This window comes from Lissotriton helveticus, chromosome 3_1, assembly GCF_964261635.1.
Source record: "Lissotriton helveticus chromosome 3_1, aLisHel1.1, whole genome shotgun sequence".
NCBI lineage: Eukaryota > Metazoa > Chordata > Amphibia > Caudata > Salamandridae > Lissotriton > Lissotriton helveticus.
In genome coordinates, this window is record NC_136061.1 from 1,489,486,949 (window position 1) to 1,489,509,081 (window position 22,133).

Genomic DNA, 22,133 nt, shown 5'->3' on the forward strand with positions numbered 1-22,133 from the left:
AGTCGGTACCAGAGGAGTGTCATGTGCAACTGTATGTAACAACTGTTTCCTACTGGCAATATCCCTCGAGACCAGGTTCTATGCCTTTACTATTTGATTCCACAAGCTTGACTAGCATCTTATGGATAAGCCCGTTTAGGGTCCCAATTGTGTTTTTTAGGCCACAAACCCCTTTATGTAAGTCAGATACAGAGCTAGTAGCTTTAGGATCAACTAGGACTGTATCAATGGGCGGGGAGATAATTCCTTTTTTAGCTTTCCCCCTTTCATCTGGGACCTCAGTAACAACACTCGTTTCTGGCAGATCTAACACGAGGTGAAAATCTATTGCTACATGGAAACTCACTAGTAGGAGTTAATAAGTCTGTGCTTATATTTTGTGAATCATCCAGGGGCATTACAGAGGCTTCCCGGGGCTGGGTGCCATTGCCATTGTTCGTCTTTCTGAACATGCTGGAAATACGCCCTTCTTTAGCAAACGTTCTGTGAGCTGTGGTGGTCATAGATCTAGGCACAGCGTCAGCAGCAATTGGAGCTAGTAGTCCCTCACACTTGAACAGTAAATCATCAATACGATTGAGGACACAGCTCCCTTTTACAGGGCTCTGCGTTGCCTTAGATTTCTTGACTGCTTTGTGTACTCCACCGGCCCCTATCCCCCCCTCCGCAACCTTCCATTTCCCCATGGGGCCTATGGCAGACCTGGCAAAGACAGAGGGGGGGATACAAGGGGTGAAGATGAACTTCCAAGCCAAAGCACACAATAAAAGGGGTGCAACTAGAGCTCTGGTTGGTCTTCAGTTGGCACAATGCCTTAAGTTGGTCTCGGATGTGCAGGCTTGGGGGAGAGAAAACAAGTCCCAAGCTACCACAGCCAGTGGGGAAAAAGTAACAAAGCACTAAATGGGCTACAAAGCACACAGTACCTTAGGGGCCCAAAGCGCATGAGAAAGAGGGGTGGCCCAGCCTCTTCCAGGCTGCAACGGGGACGGACGGGCCCGCCCTTGGCCCTGGTTTCACTCAAGTGCGGCCCGCACGCGTCCCGTGCGGGCAGAAGCAGTGCTTTATGCGTGTTGGTCATGCCTCCCTCACGGCAACGGCTCAGGGGCAGATTGCACCCTGGGACAGGGAGTCCCACCAGGGTGTACAGCAGCGCAAGGTAACGGCCCCCAGTAGCGGCACAAAGGCACATTGCACCCTGGGACAGGAGTACCACCAGGGTGTGCAGCAGTAGAGGTTCGTGTCCCCAGCAGCTGAAAGCGTCTTGGGGTATAGCAAGTTTAAGCAATAGTTCAGAAGTTAGAGCAGCGTCCAAACCCCTCCATTAAGGTCAGTCAATTCCTTTCCCCAGGACTTTGATCTTACTGGGACTGTTATCTTACCAGCCCTGACAGATGGCTAACAGTGTTCAACCGAAGTCCAGGGCATCCTTGCATGGTAGGCTACTGCACGCCACCTTTTCTCAGTGCTGTTCTCATTTGGAGCGCAACCTCCTCCAAGGGTTCTTGGCCCAGTGCGGTCCAATGCTTGTCTGGTGCGAGGCTCCTTCAGCAGTCCCACACATTCTAGCACTCAGTTCTCTGGTGCAGGTTTCAGTGCCTTAGCCGCTCACTCTACTGCAGCCAAGCTGTGCCTCAATTCGATGTCTCAAATAGGCTGCATCGGAATATATGACCTTTTTTCGCATGCGTTTCCAATGCATGCCATAACAACGAGGTTGTTACAACGACAGCGTTGTTATTTCGCATAATGTTAAAACGCAAGTCGGAACAACGACTTGCTTGTAGGGGGTGCAGGATGTTAGAATAGTATAATTTACTATTCCAACTCCAGTCTGTGTGGACACTAGGGAAGGTGTTGGATTTTAAATCCAACACCTTCTGCCCCCTAACGCAAGTCGTTGTTCCGACTTGTGTTGTAACGGTATGCGAAATAACAATGCGGTCGTTGTAACGACCGCGTTGTTATGCCATGCCTTGTTTAGCATGCGAACTTAACGCTGTTTACCGCTGTAATCCTTAGACAATGGCAGTTCTTTGTTCACAAGGCAGCACATTTTCTCGTTTTTTTTTCCAAAACCGTATTTATTAGAAGTTCAAGCAGATCAAGTGTACAGCTCTCCAAAAGCAGGAGAACACGACAATATGCAAAGTACAGTAGAATATACGTATGGCTCAAACTTTTGACTAACCCCTACCCGCCCTATTATCCCCCCCACAACTGCAACAGTTCCAACTACCCACCCCTTATCCCACCCTAACCCGATGCACGTGATCACAATCAGCTGCCGTATACAAGAGGAAACACATTAAGTGACTTGGAACTATCCAGGCCCCGAGGCCTCAATCATCGGACAGACCATCTTCCGTTTCAGCGGGAGGATCCAATGTCAGGTCTCTGTAGTCCGCCCACCGCTTCCAGATCTTGTAATGTTTCCGAGGGCAGCCCCTGGCTTCAAATACTGGCTTTTCCAGCCCCATGAGGAAGTCTAAGCCCGCCTACCAGGCGCTAAGCGGGGGGCGCGGTCACTCTTCCAGGCCCTCGCCAGATCCCTCTTGGCCACAACCAGGCCTAACAGAAGGAGATGGCGCTTATAAATGTTACCACCCACTTGATCTAGGATATGAAGAAGACCCAACCTAGATGTACGGGGTAGCTCCCATCCCAGCACCTCCGACAGGCAGTCCCACACTCCACCCCAGAACCGGACCAGGCCCACACACGACCACACAGTATGCACCAATGTGCCTCTCTCGGCCCCACAGCGCAGGCAGTCCGGGGAAGCAATAAGGCCCGCCCTCCACAGTCTCTCTCTGGTGTAATAGGCCCGATGTAAGTATTTATATTGTATGAATCGCAACCGCACTGCTATAGCTGTGCCCCGGGGGGATTCCAACGCCTCTCTCCAGTCATCCTCATCCAGCGGACCAACATCCACCTCCCAAGAGGCCTTCAGCGACACCAGGGAAGAGGAGCAGTGAGTGACCAGTGTTTGGTAGATTTTTGAGACTTTTTTATCCCCTAGGTCTCCCATGAAAAGCTTAGCCTCCACGGGGCTAAAGTCTGGAAGCTGGTCCAGCTCCACCAGGCTCGGCGCCAGAGCATGCCGAAGCTGTAGGTACTTAAAAAACTGGGTCTTAGGCATCGCAAACTCAGCGCTGAGCGCGTCAAAGGATTTAAGGGCAGTCCCGGTAAGTATATGACCAAGTGACGAGATCCCTATGGAATCCCAGCCACCAAACCCTTGCAAGGAGGCCAGTGCAGGGAGCCGCCCGTTGTTCCACAGCGGAGTTTCGGCTGTCAGCCTTCCCCACCAGCCCATTCGACGCAGTGCCTGTCTCCAAATCAGGAAGACCACTTGAGTCGCATGCGGCAGCGACTTCCGCCGCCCTGCCGAATACAAGAGGGTATGGAGCGTGGCATCTCCCATCAGAAAATGTTCTAGGGCATACGCCGGATCGTCACGGCCACCGTACCACCACTCATTTAAGACCAGCAAATGAGAGGCTTGATAGTAGGACAATATGTCTGACGTCGCGAGACCTCCACAGTATGTGGACAAAAAGCAGGTCCGCAGAGCCACCCTAGAAGCACCCCCAGCCCATAGAAACCGGCCCAATAAGGAGTTTACACGCCGGAACCACTGCGGGTCCACTCTGTACGGATGGTTTTGTAGCTGGTATAGTAGTCTAGGGAGGGCCACCATCTTAAAAATAGCAGATCTGCCATAGATATTCAGAGGCATGCGCGACCACGTTTTGACGTCGGACTGAACCCTGTCCCACACCGGTTGTATGTTACGCTCCCACGCAATAGCGGCAGACTCCGACAGGAAGACTCCGAGATACTTCAGGCCACCAATCGCCACCTGCAGATCCACTGCCCAAGGAGACACTTCGCGCCGGCCCCCTAGCATCCAGAGAGTCGATTTGCGTGGGCTAAGGTAGAGGCCCGAGACGTCCCCGAAAACGCGCATTATCTCCAAAATACGCGAGCCTGAACGATCAAGGTCTGTCAAAAAAAAAAGAACATCATCCGCATACAGTGCGATTCTGTCCGTGAGGCTCGCACTCCATACAAAGCCACGAAGCTGCGCGTCAATGCGCACCCAGGCTGCCAGCGGCTCCATGACTAGCGCAAAGAGATACAGGGACAGGGGGCACCCTTGCCGGGTCCCCCTAGCTATCGGGAATTTCTCCGAAATGGCGCCCGAGACACGTACCGAGGCTGTGATGTCGGTGTACAACAGTTTGACATACGAGACAAAAACTGGACCCAAGTTGAGGCGCGGTAACAGAGCAAAGAGGTACGTCCAGCTGACAGAATCAAACGCTCTGTCGATGTCTGCCAGTAGGAGCGCCGCCCGCTCCCCAGTCACCCCCATCGCACCCACCGCTACCTGCGCCCGTCTGATGTTGTGCCTTGTCGCTCTGCCCGGCATAAATCCCGCCTGATCCGGGTGGACCAGATCTGCAACATACGGGAGAAGACGATTCGCCAACGCCTTAGCCAACAATTTGGCCTCAAAATTAATAAGAGAAATCGGGCGATATGACTCGTGTCTGTCAGGGGGCCTGCCCGGTTTCAGGAACACCACTATTTCAGCCTGACGCCAGTCAACCGGCAAGCAACCACCCTCCCGCGCCGCCTCCAACGCCTGCCGATAGTGTGGTCCCAGCTGCAAATGAAATTTCTTGTAGAATTCACTGGGAAAACCACTCGGTCCAGGCGCCTTGCCCGTGTTAAGTTGTCCTAGCGCGTCGCCCAGTTCCTCCGCCGACAGGGGAAGGTCTAGAGCTGTCCTGGCCTCATCCGAAATCACCCCGGGGGGGAGGTCAGTTATGAATTTGTCAATTGCCTCCGGTGGGAGACAATCACGCGAAGCGTATTGTACCCTATAATAGTCGGCAAAACTCGCCGCAAGCGCAGCAGGGTCCGTCATGGCAATCCCCTCCCCGTCTGTAAGGCCCGGCAGAGAGATCGGCTGTAGAGTTTGCTGACACAGTCGGTGGAGCATAGTGCATGATTTGTCGCCCCACTGGTACACCCTACTCCGCGTGGCCAGCCAGGCTTGTCGAGCCTCGTCCAGTAGGATCGAACCATAGGATCGCTGTGCCTGGAGAAGTAGCCTGAGCGCCACATCGCCCGCATCTCCACTACACTGCCCCTCCAAAGCTCTCACCGCAGCCGCAGCCGCTACAGTGGCCTCCTGACGCTTCCGACGGGCGGCAGCACACCAGGCGATGTCCACGCCCCGCAGCGTGGGTTTCATGGCCTCCCAGACCGTCACGCTGTCCATGCCCTCGGTCAAATTCTCCCGCCAATATTGGGCTATCGCACCGCGCATGTGGGTCGTATATTCTGTCCTTTGGAGATGCCACGAAGACATCCGCCAACGGAACGGCTGATGGGGTTTACAAAGTGCAATCCGCACTGCGACCGGGGAATGGTCCGACAATCCTCGAGGTTGGATCACGGCCTGCTTCACCCTATCGAGGAAGGCCCCGGGTACAAACACACAGTCCAACCGGGAAAAGGAGCCATGCACTGCCGACACAAACGTGTATTCACGCGTCCTGGCATGTAGATGTCGCCATGCATCCACCCAACCTAGCCCATCACTCATCGCTCTCAGACGTGTAGGGGTAGGCGCCCCCGCGGCCACCTGCATTCTCTGCCTGTCCAGAGTCACATCCATCACATCATTCCAGTCACCCCCTATTACAGCCAGGCAGTCCGGGATATCGGCCCACAATTGAAACAGGCGCTCCGCCAGAGACCACTGCAGGGGAGGGGGAGCATACACACTGCCGAACACCACAGGTTCCACACCAATCAGGCCCTTGACAAATACAAACCGACCCTGGGGATCAAGCCAATGGCGCTCGTGAGTATAAGATAAGCGTCGATGAATGAGGACAGCTACCCCTCTCGACCCCCTGGTAAAGCCTGCATGGAACACCTGGGTATAACCAAAACGTTGTAGACTCAGTACCTTCGTCCCTAACATATGTGTTTCCTGCAACAACATGACATCCGCCGAGTCTCTCTTACCCCAGCGCAGTACTGCTCCCCTTTTAATTTTGTCCAGCATTCCCCTGACATTCCAACTAAGAATCCTCATGGAGCCACTAACAGGCGCCGTCTCCGGGGAATCACCCATAGTCTCAGTGGGAGAGCATCTGGAAACCCTCGGACCTAGCCCAAGCACCTTGCAGTACAAAAATCACAGCAGCAAAAATCACGTGCATCCCTACCCAACTACCCCGCACCCCCCCACCCCGTACACCAGCACAACATACCCAACTACCAAACCCCCGCCTATCCCCCCTCCCCCACCCCTATACCTCATGAAACAGTGAAGTACCTGTCGCGGCATAAAGAGCCCCGGGCCCAAAACAGAGCGCCCAAAGCCCCCCAGGCCAATGGATCCCCTCACACTCCCCAACTAACAGTACCTCCCCTTAGGGCCCCCCTCGAACATGGGAGGAATAGGCCGCCCATGGGTCAGCACCCCGAACCCCGTCACTCACATGTGGCCCACCGCTTAAGCGCAGCGGGACAGAACTATTACAAACATCATGCCCCCCCCTGTGTGTCCAGCCACGGCCCAGACCACTCCATACCATGCGCTAGCCCATCAAGCAGTAGTGTCACCCCTATGGCCACCAGCCAAGGCTAGAGACGAATGACGCTCAGGAGACAAGAGGGGGCCCTACGACCCTCAGGTCCCAGTCCCAGACTGAGCAGTGTCCGACTGTGCACCATCCAGCAGGACACCCCCGGATGAGGAGCGTCGCCGCGACCTAGACTTCCCGTGTCTCCTGCTCCTGTTGGAGGATTCGCCCCTCTCCGGCGATGACCCACGCGATGCTCCGGAGTTCAGGCCCGGCTGGGCATTCGGTCGGATCCTGACAGTCTCATCCGTCCAGTTAAACACCGCCTCCGGGGTGTCAAAGAAGTGGGTCTTGGAATGAAACACCACACGCAGACGGGCAGGGTACAACAGTGAATACTGAATTTTCAGTCCACGTAACTTGGCTTTCGCATCTTGGAAGGATCGGCGCTGCTGCTGCACCAGCCTGGTATAGTCCGGGAAAATCATAATCCTGTGACCCTCGAACGACAAGTCCTCCTTCGCTCTTGCTTCCCTAAGAATAACGTCCCGGTCATGAAAATTGAGGATCTTGGCGATGACTGGACGTGGTCGCTCTCCCGCCGGCGGTTTCTGCGCCAGGGCCCTATGGGCGCGCTCCACCACAAAGCAGCGTGACAAGACGTCCGGGGGAAGCCAACTCTCCAACCAGTGCGTCAAGAATACATCCATGGACCCCTTCTCACAATCCTCCGGAAAGCCCACAAAGCGCAGATTATTTCTTCGCGCCCTCCCCTCCGCATCCTCGACACGGAGCGCTAGCCCCTTTTGGATCCTGGCCATGTCCTCCACTTTCTTTTTCAGAGCCACCACATCATCCTCCACCCCTGTAATCCGAGTTTCGGCTTCCGTGATGCGGACCACAGCATTGCGGAGATCTTGACGCAGCAGCATGACATCAGCGCCAACCGCCCCAAATTTGGCATCAAGCATGTCCCTGGACTGCGTAATGGCGGCCATCAGGGCCGCATTATCAGGGCCTGTGTTCTGGCCACCTCCGGAGGCCCCAGATCCTCCGCCGGGCCCTGTGAATTTATCAATCGGCCCCTGCTTGGTGGACCCAGTGCCGCCCCCACCTCTCGTCATGTTCAGTGGCAAGGAAGAGGGCCTCTCTGCTCTTGCTGTGGGCCCCCGTCTACAGCAATTCAATAGCAGCGTCCACTCGGGGGGGGCCAAGGAGACTCCGTCGGGGCCTGCACGCCGTCCCCAGTGGGCACCCCTAAATCACAGACTCCGCAGCCCAGCTTCGGGCAGCCAGTCCCAGCGGGAGCGTTCAGTAGGATAGTCTCTCCCCCAAGTTAGGGCCACCAGGAACCCCGGTCCGGGCTGCACTCAGGATCTGCGAGGCACACAGGAATGTCTCAAGAACCTGGGACGTCCAGCCCCGTCGTCCACCAGGCCACCTCACAGCCCACTCGCGTCTCACAGCGGCTGATGATGCAGGGCAGGCCCCCGGGTCTCCTAACTGACTAGCCCAGATCACTTCCCGGGGCACAAGTCCCGTCACAGCGCCCCAGTGCAGGTCCACCAGAGGGAAGGAGGAGGGGGGGGCCACTCACTGTATATTGCGGACTATGTGCGGGAGGCCTCCACGCACCATCCGGGCAGCAGGCTCGTCTCTCCAGGCAACACCAGGTCCAGCCCTCCAAGTCCAACGTGGCGTGCAGGTCTCCAGCTCTCCGGCTGCACCGAGCCCACCTCTCCGACCAAGAACCAGGGAAGGCACCGTCCGGCTGAGGCCCACCAGACCCGAGGCCCCGGCTCCCCCAGGGCCAGGTAGGCTGCAAGGTCACACCAAAGCCCCAGTGTGCGAGGCGGGATCCAGCGGGGACTTCCACCGTCGTGACACCAGCCCCAAGCAAGCCCAGGAACTGGTCGAGGGAGGCGCGCCCCAGAGCGCACAGAACGGGCAACACACGGGGCCACCGGGCAGTCTGGTCCGAGCCGCGACTCACTCCCCAAGGTCCTCCCGGACGTGGTCAGCGGACGCCGCGCACAGGAAGTGGCACACCGGCACGAGGAGCAAGCCTCAGCGACCCCCGGTCCCTCTGACACGGACCGGCCCGGGGTCGCGAAACTCGAGGCCCCGGTCGCCCGGGGTCCGCACAGGCCGCGGCGTCCCAACTTCGCTGCAGGAACACCCCGGTGCAGCCTCCGACCTCCTAGGTACCCCCAGTGGGTCCCGTGGGCTCCGGCGCCGATGCGTCTGGGCGAGGAATCCCCTCCGGCCGGCCCGACCACTGGCCGTCGGCTCCGGGTCTTGAAAATTGAGGCCCCGGCTCCACTCATGGACAGTAGGCCGCACTGCGTCGCCAGCAATCGCGGATCACCGGAGCCGCCGATGAAGCAGGGCGGCACACCGGACAGGTCACGGTGCCACCCGGAACACTCCCAGCACAGGTAGGGCAGTTTGCGGGGCTCGGGGCCAGGATAACTGTCGGATAATGTGCGGGCCGGCGGGAGCTCCTCTAAGCTGCGACCGCCATCTTCGCCCTCCAAGCCACGCCCCCACATTTTCTCGTTTTGATTCTAAACAGATTATATTAGTAATTCGCAGGCATGATGGTAATTTCTAGAGGATATTGTGAGGGTTTACGGGAGCATGTAGATAGCTTAATTAATAAGCATTTGCAATGCAATAGATCTCGCATTAGGAAAGTTTGAGCTATTGGTATTGTAATTGACAAATTTTTTATTTAGGTGTTGGTTTTGAAAATTGCGAAATGAATAGGTTTGTCATTTACAATGCCAATAGTTTTAACTTTCGCAAATGTGACACCTACAGCATTTGTAATGCAATATGTGTTGTATTTACGTGACTTAGATGTATTGATATTACAAATAACAATGGCTTTTAATTTTTTAAAATAATTAATACTTAAATAAAAGTTATTGTAATTTATAATGGCAATAGCTTAAACTTTTGTAAATAACTTTTGTGAAGATTATGTTCAGTGTATTTTATTGTGACGACAATTCAAGAACAGAAGTGAAATATTAACATCTTTTTGTGACATTTGTAATAAAGCTTGAAACATTGAGAGAACATATTTGAACCAGTTGTTGTTGAATGGTTGCACAGATTGATGCTGTGGTGGCGCGGAGTGATGTTGTGGTGGCGACGAGTGTTGCTGTGGCGTTCAGTGATGCTGTGGTAGCGCATAGTGATGTTGTGGGGCCCCTGAGTGATGCTGTGGTGGTGCTGAGTGATGCTGTGGTGATGCGATAGATAGATAGAGTGAGTGCGATAGATAGATAGAGTGAGTGCGATAGATAGATAGAGTGAGTGCGATAGATATATAGAGTGAGTGCAATAGATAGATAAAGGGAGGGCCATAGATAGATAGCGTGAGGGCGATAGTTAGCGTGAGGGCGATAGATAGATAGATAGATAGATAGATAGATAGATAGATAGATAGATAGATAGATAGATGGCGATAGATAGAATGAGGGCAATAGATCGATAGAGTGAGGGTGATAGATAGATAGAATGTGTGCTTTAATGGATGACAGACACCTTTGCTTACTATTTGACTAAAGTATAGCTCAGTGTGCCATAAACAGGCCGTCATCGGCAGGTCACTGGGTTAATAACTGCCCTGGCTGGCTCATCTTTCCAGGGTCATTACATTCGATGATACAGACACCAGTTACATACAGAGCTGCGACACGACGGAAGTGTAGAACGAACCGCTATGTTAAGAACAAGTCCATATTTATTATTTGAGCCCGTAAGTAGAGTAATTAAAATAGGGAGCAGCAGCCAGGATTATACATCGGGGACAGCTCGAAAGGACGACTTCCTCTCTGTCCTCAAGAAGAGAGGGGGGCACGGTGACATATCAGCTGCGCCAGCCTCCTATTTGCATATTTTCAAGCGCTTTGTGTCAAAATTAAGCATTAGCAGCTGTTAAGAAGTGCATTTTTAGCTGCTCTGCGTGAATTCTAATGGCGCTGGAGGGCTTGGGAGAGGGGAGAGCTCCTCGTGGTGAGAGCCAGGCGCTGGCGAGGGCAGGGGAACAGCTTGGGAGGAGAGGGGAGATGTGGCCTAGGGCTGGCAGCAGAGGGAAGGGGGCTTGCATCGGAGAGCTTGCATCGGAGAGTGTCAGGGTCGGCACCGGGGAGTGGCGCGTAAAAGAGCTCAGTGGCACACCTAAAAGGGTTGCATTAAACTGTTAATTAAGAGCTGAGGGGGGAGAGAGAGCGAGAGGGGGAGGGAGCGAGCGAGGGAGGGACTTGATGGAAGGTAGAAAGATAAAAGCGAGAGATGGATGCTCAGTTTCTCGTGGATGGGAAGGATGTAAGGAATAAAGAGCAGGCAAGAGGAGAGGAAGGAAGAATGAGTGATGCAACGAAGCAGGAAATATGATAATGAAAGTGGAAGATAAGGATGTAGGAAACCTAAAGCGGGAAATGGATGTAGAGGCAGGGCGAGGGGGGTTGGCTGGGCGAGGGAGGATGTAAGGAAGCAAGATGAGGGAAGAAGGACGTAAAGAGGGTAAACAAAAAAAGTTGGGAGCACTGTATTTATTTATTTATTTATTGCCATTTATAAAGCGCGAACAAATACCCGCAGGCGTCTCGGCGCTGGACAATTCGCATAACTTCAGCTCGTTATTAGATGCTCCAAAGGATTTTTGATGGAAGCTATTGGTTAAAAAGCCATGTCTTTAATCTCTTGCGGAACTGGAGGAGTGAAGGGCTTAGCCTGATGTCTTGAGGCAAGGTGTTCCATAATTTGGGAGCCGCAACCAAAAAGCGGCGGTCGGCCCAGGACACTGTTTTGGAACGTGGGATCACTAACTGGTTAAGAGTGGAGGAACGGAGCTGTCTGGAAAGTTGATAGGGAACCAACTGGTCCTTAAGAAAGTGCGGGCGTTGATTGTTTAGAGCATTATACACTATGCAGAGTGATTTAAACTTGATCCTATTCCGGATCGTCAACCAGTGGTATCTTTTAATGTTTTCTGACATGGCCGCGAATTTAGGTGTTCCAGAGAGCAAACGTGCTGCGGCATTTTGTATCGCCTGTAGCTTCGTCGTGACCCTAACCTGAGCGTTTAAGAATAGGCCGTTGCAGTAGTCAAGGGATGATAAGACCAAGGAACTAACCAAAGTTTTGGTGGCTGCCACTGGCAGGAACGGACTGATTTTCCTAATCATACGTAATTTGTAGTGGGCTCTGGTTGCCACTTTGTTCGCGTGATCCATAAAGTTGAGACCCTCATCCCAAAGGTAACTCCCAAGTTCCTGACCTTGGCTGCTGGACTTGGGAGTGCTCCGAATGTAGATGGCCACCAGGCTGATGACCAAGCTGGTTATAGAGGTCCGAAAATGAGTTGAGCTTCAGGCAATTTGTTGCCATCCACTCTCCAATTTCCAGCATTCCATTTTGGAAGCGTTGAGCCACCTCGCCTCCGTCACCTTTGATGGCCAGTACCAATTGCGTGTCGTCCGCATAAGAGGTTAGGCTCATCCCATGTGCTTTGATGACATTAGCAAGGTCCGACACGAAGATATTGAATAGTGTCGGACTAAGGGATGAGCCTTGAGGTACCCCACATGGCAACGAGAGCTTAGCAGATTGGTAAGGCCCCAGGGTGACAGCCTGGGTTCTATCTGCGAGAAACGATGCGAGCAGATCTCTTGCAGTATGGCAAATGCCCATCTTTCCGACACGGTCGACCAGGATCTTATGGTCGTCCGTGTCGAAGGCTGCTGATAGATCAAGCAGTACCAGAACTGCTGTCCCGCCCTGGTCTCGAATTGCTCTCACATCATCTGCGGCTTTAATTAAGGCAGTTACGGTACCGTGATACTTTTGGAAACCGAATTGGGTGTCGTCCAGCAATCGGTGTTTCTCGATGTGCTCCGATAGTTGTGAGTTCATGGCCTTTTCAGCCACTTTGGCTATAAAAGGGAGGCTTGCTATTGGCCTGTAGTTTTTTAATTCATTTTTGTCCAGGCTTGGTTTCTTTAGAAGAGGTTTCAATAAAGTATTTTTTAGAGAGTTGGGATATGTCCCGGAACTCAAATGGAATTGCATACTTGTGTAATGACCGGAATAATGGAGGACTGAGAAAGGACAGGGGTCCAGTGCGGATCCGGTTTTTATTGTAGAAACAATGGTCCTTATATGGTCAACTGTTAGAGCTTTGAACCTGGTAAAAGCGATTGCTGGATGTATACTGGATGGAGAGAAGTTCGTTATAGTGGGATTAGAAGTAAAGGCTTGGTAGATGTCATCCACTTTAGCGAAAAAGAAATTGGCCAGAGCATCACACAGTACTTGAGAAGGGGGTGGAGTAAGGTCGAGAACATTGCCTGACAAAGTTTTGGTAATCTCATATAGTTGTTTGCTAGAGTTTTTGGCTTTCTCGATTTGATCTGAGTAATACAACTTTTTGGCCTTTACAATCATTGCTTTATAGACGGCCAATGATTCTTTGTAACGGATCCTGCTCACTGTATCGTACGTTTTTCTCCAATACCTTTCGCTGTTCCTATTGTGTTGTTTTTGCATTCTTAGTTCATCCGTGTACCACGGAGCAGTTGGAATAGATCTGTTCTTAGATATAGACTTGATGGGAACTAAAAGATTGGTCGCGTGGCCTAGCCAGTCTTGGAATTGCCGTGTTGCCATAATAGGTTCGGTAGACACCAGCGATCGCGTACTGTCCAGCTGTGTTTTTAGATCTAGCTGGTTTATGTTCTTCCAGGCTTTAAAGGAGCCTAGGCCGGAAGGAGTAACTTTCTTACTCGAAAGTGCCTTAATTGTCATATTACTAAATATGGCATAATGATCAGTCCACGGCATCGGTAAGATGTCTGATACCTGTAAACCCTCAACATTAGAAAATATACCGTCTAAGGTGTGCCCCGCCAAATGGGTAGCAGAGGCAACCAATTGTCTGAGCCCCAGTGTCTCCATATCTGTAATGAGAGCGGAGGTGTCTTTATGGTTGTGTTCTTCTAAATGGAAATTCATGTCGCCCAAGACCGTAAAGGACTCTTCGGTGGCAAGTGATTCCAATATCGTACTTAAATTAGCCAGAAAGCCTGTCTTTGTACCTGGGGGTCGATATAAGAGTACCCCCTTAAAATTGCAAAGAGCACTAAGCTTAATTCCAAACTGCAGGGCTTCACATGAGGTAGCAGGAATGGGTGAGGTTCTAACTGCGAACCGTTCCCTGGCTATAATAGCCAGCCCACCACCTTTTTTTCTTACTCTGTCCTGTCGATAAACTTTATAACCGCTAGGTGTTGCAATCACTAGATCAGGTTCCGACGAATCGTCGGTCCATGTTTCCGTAATAAAAAGAAGATCCAAATTAAAGTCGGTAATAAGATCTGCTATTTCCTGACTATGTTTGCACAATGAGCGCGCATTAATGAGAGCCATAGCAATGGTTGTATCTCGAAAATTAGTTTGTGACTTGGCGTGCGTCTTGACATTGTTTGTTAGTATCGCGCTGCTACAGTGTGGACAAAGCATAATTGCTTCCTGGGCCCGGTCCCGGCGCGGATGGGCGCAGACGGGCTTGCCTTTGGCGTGCCTTCGACGCGGCGCCGGCGCGCCCGCTGCGCCCGCCCGCTGCGCGGACGGGAAGGTCTTATGCTTGTATAATACAAGGATGGAGGAGGGGGGAGGGCCCAACAACTACACCGCAAACCTACCTCCCAGCAAGATGGCGGCTGAGGTGGGTCGAGTTGGGTGTCAGCGCCAGGAAAACGGCTGCGCTGTGGGCAGGGAGAGCGAGTTATGAACCTCGGAGCGACGCTAATCTCGCGCCGAGGTTAGGGGTGATATTTAAGAAAGTACTGTTTAAACGATGTACAAGTTTTTAAAAAGCGCTATTCTTAATCAATAGCGTGCAGTCAATCCAAAGTGCAAAGAGGAGCAAAGATTCCCCCGGCTTCCGCCTCAGGGGAGAAATACCCGAATGTCACGGGAAAATATTTCACACCCTTAAGTAACCTGGGAGGGGGGAGGGCCCAACAACTACACCGCAACCCTACCTCCCAGCAAGATGGCGGCTGAGGTGGGTCGAGTCGGGTGTCAGCGCCAGGAAAACAGCTGCGCTGTGGGCAGGGAGAGCGAGTTATGAACCTCGGAGCGACGCTAATCTCGCGCCGAGGTAAGGGGTGATATTTAAGAAAGTACTGTTTAAAATATTTACAAGTTTTTAAAAAGCGCTAATTTTAATCAATAGCGTGCAGTCAATCCAAAGTGCAAAGAGGAGCAAAGATCCCCCGGCTTCCGACTCAGGGGAGAAATACGCGAATTAAGTGGCATTTAAGAAAGGGAGCATTTGGTGATGGGGTGGCAAATGGTGAGCACTTTCGCGGCCGCTTTGATGTTCTTAGTGGCTGCGCGGCTCACTGAGATCATCAAAGCAGCCGCAAAAGTGATCAACAGGCGGACAAATGGTGCGCGCGCCCGGCGCACATGCACTGTCCTGGCTGAGATCTTTTTTACACAACCGCTCCTTCCAGGTGGCGGAGGGCAACTACATCTCCAGAGTGACCCCAATACACTGCGGAGTCCCGCAGGGCTCTTCATTGAGCCCTACGCTCTTCAAAGTGTATATGTCTCCCCTTGAAAAAATTGTCGCTCCCTATGGAATTAAACTGTTGACCTATGCGGACGACACTCAGCTCCTCGTATCCCTACACCAAAAGGACAATATTGCCACCGATTTATATTCCTGCCTTAGGGATATAACTAGCTGGATGGAAAGGTCCCAGCTAAAACTGAATAGCGACAAAACAGAGATCCTGGTCATGGGCAATCAGGCCCAGTATTGTCCAGAGACTCTGTGGCCCCCTTGTATGGGTACACCTCCCATCCCAAAGTCTGACATCAAAAGCCTTGGGATCTGGCTGGACCAAGATCTTACACTTAGTCCTCAAGCAAGGAAAACAGTCGGAGCTTGTTATGGTCTCCTCCGTACTGTCTGCAAAATCCTACCCCTCCTCCCCTTTCAGTCCAGGAAACTCCTGGTTCAGGGATTGATATTGTCCAGATTGGATTATGGGAATGCCCTCTACCTTGGGGTACCGAAGAAAGTGACAGCTATACTGCAGGTTGTGCAAAACACTGCGGCCCGGATCCTCATAGGCACCAACAATCGCTGTTTGCCAAACCGGCCCTTAGAGCACTTCACTGGCTGCCAATACTAGAGAGCGTACATTTCAAGGCCCTTTGTATAACGCACAAAATTTTGCATGGTAAGGCCCCACCCATTCTTAAAGATCTCATTGCTCCCTACACAACCAATAGAACCCTTCGGTCTACGAACCTCCACCTGGCCTTGACACCTAGGATTAAGAGAGCTCGAGCCGGAGGCCGAATTTTTTCATATAATGCACTCCCTATGGACATACGTGCTCAACCCAATCTAGCCTCCTTCCGTAAACTCCTAAAGACTTGGCTGTTCCCATAACTCTCATTTGTCCTCGCCTGTTCTCATCATCAGCGCTGGGACGCTCACGAGCAGCCATGCGCTCTAGAAATCCTTAAACATAAACATAAACACAAACTGTACCCGATCCTCCTGCTTGGGAGCACTTTTGAAAGCCCCCTTACTTAATATCTCGCCAAAGCATCGCTAACGCGATGGCTTAGGCGAGACGTAAAAAGCACCCATCTTGTGCAGTGCTCACTGGTACATCCCAGGGGCAGGGACTTAAATGTTAAATAATGTTAATTTAAAATACATTTTTAAAACAGTAAAAAATATAAATACTTATAATTTAATGTTAAAAGATAATAAGATAGTACATTTTTTGTGTTCAATTATGAGGTATTTCAATAACTTGTTTGCATTTTAAAATTAATGTAACAATACATTTTATTACAATCTAATTAAATTACTTTAATTTAATTCTATACATTACAGCTAATAATTATTATTGAACAATAAATATTTTGGTACTCTAGGCAGGAATTTATTTTTTATTTTGAAGTTCAGAAAACATTTTTTGTAATTTAACATGTTCACATTGACAATTTATTTAAAATTTAGTTATTCATGCTGGAGCATTTTTACTTTAGCTCTGCATTAAAATAAAATTAATTTACATTACTATTTACCATCAAAATATGTTTAAAATCTTTTTCCAAGTTTAATCAACTTTCTAACTTTTCCTTATACTTTCCCGTGCAGGCATCGCCGCCCAACTGCAGAGACTTTCAGTGGTAAAGTATAGGTCTGTACATTGATAGTGCAGACAGTTAAAAAAGCCAAGAGATCTGGAGGTGGTTGCCAGTTTTTGGCTTTGTCAATGTTGGTCTTGTTTTGTAAGGTTTCCTGCAAAACATTATTTGTTTGTGTTCCAAAGACTTAATTGGCATTTAATTTACCAATGTAACAGTTCAAAGGTGATTAGACCTTGTGTCATAAAAGATGCATAACATAGTACAGCATAACTCATTGTATTACAGTACACATATCATAATGTGGTTACAAGCATAACATATTGTGACCAACATTGTATAGTACAGATGGTATAAGAGGTGCATGAAAAGCACAGCCATATAATACTAAATATTTGGTACTGATGTCTAAGATCATGCTACTGATAACCATTAGAGTCACCCATAAGTATATACAAGACTTTTTTTGTTTAACAACATGGTACAATATTTCCATGCTTTCAAGATTTCTTTTAATAGATCTACTTATAGTCATATAAGGAAAATGCCTGTAGTCATCCATGAAGTTGGCTCCATATAGCGAGATGTACGCAAGGTGTAGCAGTCAACCATGTCAAGAAACCGGTGTATGTAGTTGGGAGGGAGGAGAAATGAGAAAAGGGGGTAATCAGATTACTCAGCTATACTCCATACGTATCATAGGGGACAAGGCAAGTTTGTGATCAAGGTTGCTATTTTTTTCTCTAGTGCAGAAAACTTGTGTAGGTGACCCAGATTGCAGGAGCGATCTGGGGGAAGGTCCATTTTTTTAGTGTGAAATATGACCACTTCTTAGGAAGGAGACCTACGCCCACCATTTATGGTAAGAAATGTGGTTAAACGATTTCCATTCAGATAGAATGAACATCACAGCAACTGTTAGGAGTAGGTCCAGCAGGGCCATATCAATACTGCATAAAGTAGTCATAGAGTTAGTTGCCCAAAGGCCTATTATCAATGTGACGTAGTCTAGAGCTATGGGAGTATGGAAAAGTGCTGTTAATTAGGACTGGACTTAGTCTCAGTATTGTTTGAGAAGTCGGCAGTGATAAAAACATATGAGGGTGGGAACCAGTCTCCTCTTTTCAATTCCAACATTTGTTGCCTTCACAAAGCTTTAATTTGTGTAACTTAGCTTGTGTCCAGTGTAAAAGGTTCAAAGCAAAGTATTTTGCTTTGAAAATAGAGGGGGAAATGTTTTTCCTCAAGGCTATTTTATTGAGATTTCACCAGCTTTCTTCTGAAATGTGTCCAATTGTTTCTGTATCAAAATGATTGTCCATTAATAGGAAGGGAGGACTGCTGTGGAAGTGGGGAGTGAGAGATTGTTTTGTATATTTTGGAGCTGTTGTGACCAGACCTAAGCCAGCTCAATAAGCGGCCTGGTAAGGAAGGATATGTAGGCCTGTGAACTTTAGATAGTTTTCTAAAATTAAAAGTCAAACTATAGAAATCTAGCGGTGAAAGGTTATGAGTTTGTGCTAAGCCAGAGAAGGATAAGGGGATATTGTCACCATCAAATAGATTTAATTTGTATAATGCCCTTGGGATGCCTCTGACGCCGGAGTGAAATTATCGGTAGCAATTCTAGCCATGGGATTATACCACAGTGCTGTTAGCAGAGAGTTTTGTACTGGTGTCTGCATTTTGAGAGCCCCTACAGTGTTGGAAAAGATTGTGCGCGGTTGTGGAGCATTACATTTTGGCACTGTGATGACAGCAGAAAGATTCAATGCAGCACACAGAGCGGTCTCTTTCCACCCATTGCGGTGGGAGCAGGGACGGAGAGGCGAACCAGAAAGCATTATTTTTGAGTAAACTGCTAGGCCCTTGTCAACTGAAAAAAAAACACTGGCTAAAAGAAAAAGTATTTTTGGGTCTCAAACAGAAACACATTGCCACAGTAGATCCATGGCAGTAACGGATACTACTTTGTGTGCAGATGTGCTCCTTGTGAAAGGCCAGAATACCTTAACTTGGAATGAAGTGTGTTGACAATTTGCACCATACTGTAGTGGGTAGAAGTAAAATGTGAATGCACAATAACAGGCCAATGGATGAAAATTGCTTGCTAAAAGCCCCTATTAATAAGTATAGTTTACATATAATATTAGTTAACTCAAAAGGTATTGGCTAGCAAAACTGAACAAGAGTGAGATATCCTAATGAAGCTTAAACTGCTGTGGATCTGAACATGTGCTGTGGTACAATACTAATGATTTCAGGGAGCTTAACTGTTTTATTGTTTGTAGATAGGGCACTTAACACATCAAAGTGCAAGTGTACATTGATCAGTCAAATACATGTGAAAGAAGCTAATTGCATCACTATTCACCTACCGGCAAATAAATTTGGATCAATGCCAAAACATTTAAGTTAGACATGTTTGAAGGAATAAGAAAACAACCACCATATTTGTTAATTCTAAACAGGAATAAACAGCTGTTAAGTAAAATGAAACTTTACCAAGAGATATCAAGGCTTGGTGGATTTCCTTCATCACGTTCTTGTAAAGATCCTGCTGCCAATGCTCTAGAAGCTTCCACTCCTCTTCGGAGAAACATGCAACAATGTCGCAAAAAGTAATGGGTTCCTGAAACCAAAAATGATACACATTTTTCTTCATACAGCTCAATGTGGTATGTGTGGAGACATGAGCAGAAAATGTCCATCACTTTAGATACAAAACCTCCTCTTGCAATATGAAAGGAGTCATGACAAGCGGAATACTTATACATAGTTACAGAGTGCAAACCCTAAGCAAATTGAGGGTGGGCACCGGCCTAGGTGCTGCACCATGGTGGTGGAGGGCTGTTGACATAGCAGCTTCAACAGAGAACTCTCTACCTTTTTAGGTCCCATTTACCAGACACCTTTTAGCTGTATTTAGGCTGGAAGTCTCTGGGGCTCAGAACCTGCCCAATGCCTACCATTGGTTGGCTTTATTGTCACTCTTATTCAATCCTTCTTATGCAATGGTTTGTCGGTCTCTTTTTGTGTTTGTACCTCTCCTGGAGTATAGCATCTTTATCATCTTTTTGAAGGGTGATCAGCTTCCTTTCACTGCTCACATCAGGGAACTATTTTTTATATTTTCCAGTAAGTAACACAAGAGTGTATGCATTTTCAGGTTCTCTCCTTGATGTGCTGCTTCTTCCCCATCAACTTCTTAGGCTCCCCTCCACAAGCCTTCTGTATTTCCCACTGGCTCTCTCCCTAGTAGGATGCTTTTAATTTCACAAGTCCCCTAACCTATGTGCTCTGTGCTGCTCCCTTCACCTGGTCCGTTTCTTTCTCCTCCTTGCTTTTAAATTATATTTTTAAATAATTCTTTACCCTGGCTTGTTGCTCCCCAGCCCACTCTCCGTTTCTTTCCTACCACCTGCTACTTTGTTGCTCCTCCACCCCTAGTTGCCATTAAAATATATATATATATATATATATATATATATATTCACTGAAAAAACCATAGGTTATAGACCATATATAGTTAGGAATTAGCATTTAAAAAACCTTATTTTACTCACACAAAACCATTGAAATTCCATATATAGTTAGTTGCACTAACTATATATTGCGCACCCGCAATCCACTGCTGATGATGTCACATATTACATCATTCATGACATGGTCAGTGACATCACTGATGACAACATCCAGTGACTATGTTTCTGTAAAGTTAAAATATGTCTTACATATTGAAGAATGAGTGGATGTATAAGTGTCTGGACGAAGGATTTAGTAGGTGCATGACTGAATGTATGAGTGAGTGATTAAATGTGTCTCACTGAGTGCATGGGTTAGTGACTAAACTGTCTTAATTTGTGCATCATTATGTCTGTTGTTCTGTAAACTGCTGCATGTGTTGATCAGTAGCTATATGAGTAACTATATGGGTTATTGATTGATTGCCCAAGTATTTGCATGGGAGACTGAGTGTGTGTGTGGCTGGATGGGAGGTGTGTGACTCTGTACAGATCAATGTGTACTTGTATCAATGATTGTATAAGAGAGTAAGTATGTGTTAGTATATGGTTGAAAACGTAAGGTGCTCTATGTTTAACTGTATAGAGTAGAAAATGGAAGTGTGATTGATTCTTTACAGGACTGACTAGGTGTGTGAGTAACTCCATGGATGAGTGGCAGAGTGTGAGTGTCTGTATAGGTGTATGAGTGCATATGATTGTGTTGTAAACATGAGTGATTGTATGTATGAATGATTGTATGGGTGAATGAGTGAATGTGTGTGTAGACGTAGGAATCAGTGAGTACGTATGTAGTAACTAGTATTGGTGTGTCAATGGTTTCAAAAATTATACTCTGTTTTTAACACTGGGTGAAACAGAGGTTATATTAAAATGTGAGGAGATGCATTGTATTGTCACATGAATGATATCATCAGTGATGTGGTCATTGATGTCAAATGAGATGTCATCAGTGATGTCATTTGAGATGTCATCAGTGATGTCATCAGTGATGTCACTGACCATGTCATGAATGATGTAATATGTGACATCATCAGCAGTGGATTGCGGGTGCGCAATATATAGTTAGTGCAACTAACTATATATGGAATTTCAATGGTTTTGTGTGAGTAAAATAAGGTTTTTTAAATGCTAATTCCTAACTATATATGGTCTATAACCTATGGTTTTTTCAGTGAATTTTCAAGGTTTTGTAAATGCTAATTCCTAACTATATATGGTCTATAACCTATGGTTTTTTCAGTGAATTTCAATGGTTTTTTAATAGCAAATATCATAAGCTGTCGAATGTCAAGTACGTGGTAAGAATTTTTTTTTTCGTGTTTATGCACACTGATCTGCTTTGATTGCTGCCCCCCACCCCTCATTTCTATTAGGAGTACTCTCTCTTTGCAGATAGTGAAGGGTAGTTAACGCAGCCCTTTCCCCCTTTGTAATCCGTCGTGCCTGCTTCTCTCTCCATTTGATTGATTGTTCTCTTTGGTTCATTCTCTATTTACAAACAAGCACAGAGTCGCAATACTCTGTTTAGTCTTTGCAGATAGCGAAAAATCGTGTAAAAAAACAAAAGGAATCGAGCAAAATCAGTAGGCCACTAATGGGATCTCTTTTGACCTCGCTAAAATAGAAACATTAGGAACAACCTGTTGAAAATAGCAATGCGTATGTATATAAGCGGCGTTCATTTGTGTTCACAGTACCCCTTGTTGATTGTTTCAATCGAGCATTGAATTGTTCGAAGTTAATTCTCTTAACGATCTTCTCTACCTGCAAACGAGGAAGAATAGGAATATTC

The 22,133-nt window shown here is 48.4% G+C and overlaps 1 protein-coding gene across 1 annotated transcript in view; it reads right to left on the reverse strand.

The window, feature by feature from the left end:
• LOC144825010 (uncharacterized) overlaps window positions 1-22,133 on the reverse strand; it is a 351,957-nt gene that overhangs the window by 268,720 nt on the left and 61,104 nt on the right. The window contains exon 2 of the mRNA XM_078683922.1: window positions 19,320-19,446. Coding sequence (XP_078540048.1) covers window positions 19,320-19,446 — 127 coding nt within the window. The remainder of the gene's footprint in view (window positions 1-19,319; window positions 19,447-22,133) is intronic.